Source organism: Bidens hawaiensis, unplaced genomic scaffold, assembly GCF_021521415.1.
Source record: "Bidens hawaiensis isolate Kalapana, Puna unplaced genomic scaffold, B.hawaiensis_p1.1 tig00000636_1, whole genome shotgun sequence".
Classification (NCBI taxonomy): domain Eukaryota; kingdom Viridiplantae; phylum Streptophyta; class Magnoliopsida; order Asterales; family Asteraceae; genus Bidens; species Bidens hawaiensis.
The window spans coordinates 2,925,252-2,934,059 of record NW_027491038.1 but is presented as its reverse complement, the minus strand read 5'-3'; the positions used below and the strand labels follow the sequence as shown (position 1 = coordinate 2,934,059).

The following is an 8,808-nucleotide window of genomic DNA, read 5'->3' as shown; positions in this document are numbered from 1 at the left end:
TTAATCTAGTAAATTAAAAAGGACATAAATGTATATATAATAAATTCGGATATAGATATAAACTATAATATATTAGGCTATAATAAAAGTTTTGAAATTTAAATTTCTAAAACATAAAATATATACAAGAAATATAAAAAAACTAAACTAATGAACGGAAAATTAACATACAAACATATACCTATAGTTAGACAAAATAAAATGATACAATCCTTTTATTAAAAAATCTTAAAGGTAATTAAAAACATACAACATAAATAAAAAAAGTATTGTAAAAAAAGTCATTGAAGGTTTCTAAATATTTCCATATACACAACATTTTTTGTGTCATTAATCAATTTGGATTCCTTATCTAATAAAACAATCTTAATACCTTCTCGAGTCTTCACTCTAGACAAAGCAACATAAAGCTGGCAATGTGTAAAAACCGGGTCTTTTAAATATAATCCAACGCGCGCTAACGATTGTCCTTGACTTTTATTTATAGTTATTGCAAAACAAACGGATATATGAAACTATCTCCTATTTAACTTGAATGGAAGCTTCTTATCAGATGGTGTAAGACTTATTCTGCTAATTGTAACATTCGTCAATTTTCGGACCCGAAAACCCGACTCATTTAAAATTTTCGATGTGATTCAGTTAATACTCATATGTTACATATTTCATACGTAATAGTTTTTCTTTCCTAAAGTTATTTAATAATATTAATGATTACTAATATGTATATAAATAAAAATTTTAACACTCATGATTATTTTCTTTATTCAAATATCACATAATAACATTATTGATGCATAACCAAAGTACATCATTTTAATCTAGTTATGTCGCATTTATTTTTGTCACATTTCTTTTTACCTAAAGTTATTTATTTTTAAAAGATGAAAAATATATTCCTACACCATTCAAATTTTGGTCAAACCTTCTCCCCCAAATCACTCTCCTATCATTAAAACATTCTAAAAAATAACCTCCTTATTTTAGTATAAATAAGAACCCACTCCCACTCCTTTCATTTTTGCACAACTCTTTGACAAGTTCAAGAGATTATTTTTTTTTCCATTTCAAAGGTAGGGTTTTAATTATTCAAATCTTCTTCATCTTATTTCTATTTATTTTTAATTCTTGCTCATACTAGTTAATCAAATAGTCATATGACCATAACACAATCATGTCTAGGAATCCACATAATCCATACACCATGGTGTATAGGGTGGATGAGACAAAGAACACAAGGAGATGATCGATTACACGAAGGTCACAGTTGAAACGTTCTTACGTCTTTATTTTTCTGTTTTTAATCATTATTATTTTTGTTCAAAGGACCTAAGGATTTTTGATGATATATGCTAATAAATTTTATATAATCATATCCAAAAAAAGTCCATAATTTTATTTCATTAAAATCCTTTTCGAAATCGTTAGAATATTGCTTTTAGCAATATTTCAGTTTTGATATTAGATATAGCTGTCAAAGAAAGAGGCATATCTTGTTTATAACAAAATGAAAAAGTGCAACACCAAATTCTATGATATACTTCAATGAAATGCGGTTCTAAAAACTATATTTACGCATTTTAATTCATTCCTATGAATTCCCAATAAATATTTTAAAAATAGTGCGCAGATTCATACCCCCTGATTTACATGGCAGTTTTGGCCTATTTATGTTACAAATTTGCAAAAATTTTCTAAATAAAAGTTGTTCAAAACATTCTAATTTAGTAGGCTGGAAAGTCTTGATTTATAATAAAATTGTTTGATATTTTAAATACCTTAATCAAAACAGAACCGTTTGTTGTCCAAAAACTGATTTTGTATTTCATCTTCCTTTTTTATCTTTTCCTTGTTTTTATCTTATTATTTATACATTAGATTTAATATTCTTTAAACTTTCCAATCCCATTTGTTAGTCTTTAATTATTATATTTTGTTTATTTATAGTTCGTGAGGTTCGATCCTTCATTTTCTTTAACGTGCTTTCGGTTGTCATTTCAAGTTTGGCTTTAATCTCAAAGGTGAGTTTACATATCCCCCTTTTTCATCTTTTAAATTTTGGGGGTGGCATGTATACCCTATCCAAGTTTACTTATGTTTTATTCTCATATCTATTCAAAACACAATTCAATATATGTTTATGTGTGATTATTGCATGCTCTATAATAATGCTCTATGTGCTTAATTGTTTATTTTATGTTTTGTGGTTGGTATCTCATCCTCATCTATCCTCATCTAGTATGATCATACACTTACCCGAGTACTTTGATTTCCTATCAATAGGAACGGGTCCACATCTATTTAGTTGTTTGCATTTTCATAAGAATTGTAATACTCATCATTTACATATGAATTGTGGTTTTTATCTCTATATATAACTCAACTAAAACTTATGTATTCTCACCAACATTCGTGTTGACAAACTCTATTTTCATACATGTTACAGGTACAGGTAGTTGATATTATTCAAGATTGAAGACAATAGTTTGACCTTAGGATATTATTCAACATACAAAAATATGATGTAATTGTTATAATTATTGAATTTGTGTACGTGTTTAATATTAATGAAATTAAATGTTTATTGTCACTTTAATTAGTGTCTTTTGAGCTACTGTCCAATCAATACATTACGCCCCGGCATGTTCCGCCGCCTTTGGTCAGGGTGGGACACTAATTAAAGTACGAAATCCGATATTAGTACCAGAAACAACCTTAGCTTCAATGACGCGTTTACCCAAACTAACAACTTGTAGTTGAGTTCCATCGCACAAACCTTTTTTCTAATTAATATTCCTTAGTAACATAATAGGAACTCCCACCTTAAGTAACAAACGATGGTTTGGCATTCCAGACATCTTTATACCATTAAGGAAATCAGGAGAGTACAACGTGGGATCGAAATCCTCTGAGACACTTTCAACCTCGTCGATATTATCTGAACTTAAGTATTCCATTTCTTGACCCGGTAAATATGATAACATACGATCATTAATTTTTTGAACCACCTCATTTAAGAGAGCTAGCAACGCCCGTTCTTGAAAGTAAGTAATATCGTTAAACCTTTCTAACATAGAAGGATAATGTGTCACACCCCAGACCACGGCCTAGGCGCGCGACGCTTATGTCGGTACCACATTTGTAAATATATCAGAGTTAACGGTTTAAAAGCGGAAGTCTTTATAACATGTGGATTTAAAATAATAATTACATTAACAAAAGACGGGATTAAAAAGTTCCCGTTTAAAGTTAACAAAAAGATTACTTGTTTAATTACAAACCACCATTTCATATTTTATTTTTTAACAAAAAGATCCGAGCCATCAGATATATTGAGCACTTCGTCATCCCAAGCCCTAATCTTGATTACCTGCAAAATGTTTAGAAAATACGTCAGCAACACATGCTACTAAATATGCTGATGCTAAATATTTTCTTTTACTTGATTACCCCTAGAACATAGTTATGCTCGGCCCATCACGGCTTAGGTATAACCAAGCTTTAAAACAACACAATTATAAACTCAAGTCACTACACTATATACCCCAGCAAACACCGCAACGTTCGACTTAGTTAAGTACCATTCGTATACACATGGTCATGCTCCCCGTAAGAAAGCACGTATGACCAGGTATGGTGCGCCCACCGCGTATACCACATATGTAAGGATCCAGACAAACGTACATGACTGCCTAAGGGCTAGCACTTTTACTTCTGTTTATAACATTTTAGTAACACGTAATCCCATGTAAATCTTTTAATTCATTTGACTTGTTTTTAAAGCAAGTTTTTAACGTTTGGGACATATTCACCTTTTTCGATTTGGTTCAGCTTCAATACACTGTCTGAGGGTCTTTCCCTTGATATCTCGCACCTATAGTACGAGTATAACTTTTTGTTAGTCGGATATACAATCCGGTTTAAGACCTTTAGTCTTTTCATAATCTTTACATCGCTAATATTTTCTTACTTTAAAATCTTAGTTAAAAAGTATTTTTTTCTCTCCTTTCTTTTATAAATTAAAAGTCTTTCTTTTAACTTATTTTCTTTTATAAGATAAACCCTTAGTTAATCTTATTTTACTTTTCTTTAAAATCTTGCGTTTCTTCTTCTCTAAGAAACGTATTCTTTTCTTATCTTTATTATTTAAGAATATTCATAATTACTTAAATAATATTCTATAACAAAGACTTATATATAATCACATTGATATACACACACACACACATATTCATATTTCTTTCTTTTCTTTTCTTTTCTTTGTTATATTTTCTTTTATTTCGAGGTATCGAGTATTTCCTCGACTTAGGGTTTTAAGCATTTTCAATATTTTATTATTATTTTATTCGGGCGGCATGCCTACATTGGTCGGCTTATAAAAACCCTACACGATCGAGCAGCACTTCAATGTCGCTTTGACTTCTTTATCTTCTTGATCAACCCTTTCTTTTCGACACAATTTCTTCGCACGCAAACCGAGACACCAACACTTCTTCCTACATCGGCACGTTTTACGAGGCGAGTCGTCGGGACGTCGGGATGGCAACACCTTCTTTGTTGAAACGTCATCGGTATGTGGCACGAATTACGAGGAAGCGTCGGTTTATTGGCACGAATATCGAGGTGGTTTCTAGTGAGATAGTGGGTGTTTTAAAGAGGGAATTACGCTATGAAATGGTATGAGGAATGCAAGGGCTCATGCCCGCTATTTATAGACAAATCAGGGGACCCATCGCAATACGCGATGGTCCCTTGATCATGCCCTCGTGTATCGTGATGTAGGCATGCGCAGTCACCACTAGGTCTGCCACGTGGCAGACGCGGTGCCACGTGGTGACACGTGGCGTGACCAAGTGCCACCGGTTGACACGTGGTGACACGTGTCACGCCTGTCAGGCCACGTCATCGCGATACGCGATGACGTTGGTCTTCAAGTGATTGCGTATCGCGATAAGCCGCGAAGACAGAATTTCCAATTTAAACCTTGAAATTTAGAATTTGTCATTTTTGGTCCTTAAACTTTAGAACTTGGCTCTTTTTAATCCGAAAATTTCACGATGTTACAACAAAGTCTATTAAATCAGACATAGGATCAAGGGAATGTTTTATTAGAAGATCATCAGGAATTGTTATAGTTGCTTCACCATCATTCGGACCACCAAGATTACCTTCACCAATATCCAACAACCAATCAGCAAATTGTTTAATCTCTACACTGTCTGTCATTTGAGAACCAACAGTCAACCTCATGTTCTTAGTTAGTGTCAAAACCTTACACTTTGACCATATGTAAGAAGAACTAATTGTGGCATTCACACACTCGTTTCTTGTTCCATTCTGTACAACAAGTAAAATCTGTCTGAAATCACCACCAAGAACAACTACCTTACCTCCAAACAATGATTCAGAAGTGTTGGCCAAATCACATTTCATAACATCTTTTAGGGTTATGTCCAACGCTTCAACGTATTTTTATGAATCATGGGAGCTTCATCCCAAATTATTAATGATGTTTTCTTCAACAAGTCAGAAACATCAGTATTTCCCTTAACCTGAAAATGTTGAATATGTAAACATTATATTAAATAATATAATTAAAAAACATAAATTTAACTGTGATATAATCACTACCTAATGAAATTTATAATAGTTACCTGACAATGGGAGTCCTCGGTCAAATTGATTGGAATGAGGAATCTTGAATGAGCAGTTCTACCGCCTTCCAATAATAAAGATGTTATTCCACTTGAAGCAACATTAAGAACAATTTCTCCCTTAGACCGAATTGAAGCAGATAAAGTTTTTCATAAGTATGTTTTGCCAGTACTGCCATAACCATACACGAAAAAAACACCACATTTTTTATGTTTCCATGAGTTAAATATTTCGTTGTAAACGCCTTTTTGTTCAGAAGTTAGAGATATGTACAAATGCTTAAAATCATTTGTCAAAGCATCGGTATCATAAGCTAGTTCTTCCATCATAAGAGGATTCAGTGAGGTAGATATATATTCCTGATATGGAAACGACACGTGCGTATACCTACGTAGAGATGAATTGTATGATACCAAAAAATCTTCAATCTCAAGTAATGCCAAGTTCTTTAGTTGCTCGCCACTAAGAGACAAACCAGAAAATTAAATAATTAATTAAACTAAAACTAAAATACAAAAACACAAGGTCGCATATATAACAAACTAACCTGGATTTTTGTGTTTCTTTTGATGATAATAAAGAATCCCGTCGACTAAGAAATGTCATGTATTATCCCAAACGTAATCTGGTCTTGATAAGGAGAATGTTATAAGCATAGCTGCAAACAAATTACGTAGATAATATCCGTTTGTGGTACGGCTTGTTTCCTCTATTGCTTCTATGTACTCCTTATCATCATCTAAAAGACATCTTCTATAACATGCATCTCTAAAAGAATCACAAACAACACCGTCTACTGTGCGAATATCTTCGAAACATTTGGGTCCTTTAACCTTGTTTAAAAGTATTCTTAAGTAGTAGGCCTCGTCAAATGATGTAGGAAGGGCATGAATTCTACCAATAGCAAATCCCTTTAGCCTTGGTACCTATTTCGGTGGTACTGTTTTTTTCCATACAAACTTTGTTGGAAACTCAGCATATGATACCTTCCTTGCATGCCTATAGTTTCTATTGGCTTCCATCCAACCGGTAAACATTGAAGCTGCATTGGAAGTCTTGGTAATAACATCTTTAATATCTTCCTCAGGACCATAAATTACTTGTTGTTGACCAGGTAAATGGAAAAGAAATCTCGTAACAGCCGGGACCCTATAATGAACATCAAAAACAAATATCATCCAAGCAGCCTCACATGCAGAAAGATATCTATAATCGTAAAATGCCTTAATCTCATGTGCATTAGGATCTTCATTCTTGGGGCTGTTGTTTTGGACAAGGGAAATTGTTGCCCGATCTAGACCCTTATTTATATATTTAAACAAGTACTTGATTGATCCTTCTTGATTGCACCACTTGACATTTATATGGGCTTGATACTTTCTTAACAGAATTTTGTTGTAAGGCACAACACTTCTATTATCTAAATTTATACCTTTCTTAACGACGTAACGTCCATTATCTCTTATTTTATAAATTGGAAAACCTTTTGAATCTATACTTGTCTTACTTTGAAATCTTTTTTGGAAATTCTTGGATAATTCTCTATGAATCATGCCGCTACAGCTCGGGTTAGTCTCACCACAAGGACCATGAAGCATATGATCGGACACAAGCTGGTATAGGTCTGGTTCGGTGACCTTGTCTGGAATTTCACTTGAAATTAACCGATCTATATGTGATGAATTATGGTTATTATCTGGATGAATGAATAAGCAAATATGGGTATGATGTAGACCACGTTTTTGAAACTCAATTGTGTAAATGGCTGTATTTGGAATTAAACAAAAAAATTAGGATAAAATAATTAAATAAATAGCTTAAAAATTAGCGGGACAAAACATGAACAAAAATATTTAATTGCGAACCGAACCTGCTTTAACCTTCCCAAACAAATACTTATCCTTCAACAACTTAATCACTGAATGAAGCTACATCTTAAAAATCCGACATAATATATATATGGCCTGCCTTCAGAATTTAAATTGGTATCCTTCAAAAAAACTTTTGACTTCTGGCCAACCGAGATTGCACGTAATGGTTAAGAAAAAATCTGGATAACCGTACCATCTACAAAGACACATAGCGTTCAAATAATTTTGCATCATATATCTACTTCCACCAGTAAAAGATGATGGAAGAATTACACGCTGCCAAGATGTTGAAACATCTGAATTTCCAGATGTCTTAAGGTTTCGAAGGCTTTCGTATGTGTCACACCTAAGTTCACTCTGTTTACCACGTATAAAATGCAACATTTGACTCTCAACCATGGTGTATTTGTCTACCAAAAGCTACTGAAAAAGTCTTCTTCCATTTAAGGGTAGTGAGAACTGGGTTGGCCTATCTTGTAACCTATATGCAAAGAACTCTCGCATCGTGCACTTCTTACGGGCAGCCGTAGATGAAGAATCGACATTCCTATGAGGAATGTCTACCTTATAACCATCCTCACCAAAAGGATAAAACAAAGGAAATTGGAGAGGAGTATATTAAGACTAGAAGAGTGTCCGCGCGATGCAGCGGAAAACACATACTTTGATGATCATGTAACAAATTTATGGGTGTTCATTATTCCGTTTGAAACTGTGAGACCGTTCACAAGTTTGGTTTCCAGTTGAAACCGAAGCTGGTCGTACATATTGAATGCTAATTATTTACTTATTTAGTATTAGATATGTTTTATAATATATATCAGCCATAGTTAAAATATAGTTAAACAAAGTTTTATTTAATACAAGCAAACTCGTGTATTACAACTTAATATATATCACAACGTTTTTTTATAATCTTAGTTCTTGTTATGATATCGTCTTTTATTTATTCTAATAAGGTTTATTATTTGTGTGACCAAAGTTATCTTTGTTCATAGTATGATTCTCTTAATAATGTATTAGTTGGTGCTTAGTTTGAAGTGAAAGTATATGCAAATTAATAATTCTTATTTTAAGTTTTAAACTCAATTTTTTTATTGGAGTACAAGCTATATCGGAACATAATCGTTGGTAATGGTTTGGTTTTATTGAGTTTTAATTTTAAACAGTTCAGTTTCGGGATTCGATGACAAAATAAACGTGTAAAGTTGGGTAATGGTTTAATTTAAAACCATCAAAACCAAACCGCACGCACTTTTGCACAATTTTTTTTACTTCGGAA

General features: G+C 32.9%; 3 protein-coding genes across 3 annotated transcripts; all 3 read right to left on the bottom strand.

The window, feature by feature from the left end:
• Positions 1 to 5,052: 5,052 nt before the first annotated feature.
• On the bottom strand, positions 5,053 to 5,433 carry LOC143637662 (uncharacterized). Its single transcript, XM_077105000.1, has one exon. It carries the CDS (start codon positions 5,431 to 5,433, stop codon positions 5,053 to 5,055), a length of 381 nt encoding a protein of 126 aa, XP_076961115.1.
• Positions 5,434 to 5,447: 14 nt separating this feature from the next.
• LOC143637651 (uncharacterized) lies at positions 5,448 to 6,261 on the bottom strand. Its single transcript, XM_077104993.1, has 4 exons — positions 6,203 to 6,261; positions 5,828 to 6,117; positions 5,655 to 5,719; positions 5,448 to 5,552 (listed from the first exon to the last, which is right to left on the bottom strand). The coding sequence occupies exons 1-4, from the start codon at positions 6,259 to 6,261 to the stop codon at positions 5,448 to 5,450; spliced, it is 519 nt and encodes a 172-aa protein (XP_076961108.1).
• Positions 6,258 to 7,925, bottom strand: LOC143637643 (uncharacterized). Its single transcript, XM_077104981.1, has 3 exons — positions 7,769 to 7,925; positions 6,642 to 7,420; positions 6,258 to 6,581 (listed from the first exon to the last, which is right to left on the bottom strand). The coding sequence occupies exons 1-3, from the start codon at positions 7,923 to 7,925 to the stop codon at positions 6,258 to 6,260; spliced, it is 1,260 nt and encodes a 419-aa protein (XP_076961096.1).
• Positions 7,926 to 8,808: the final 883 nt, after the last annotated feature.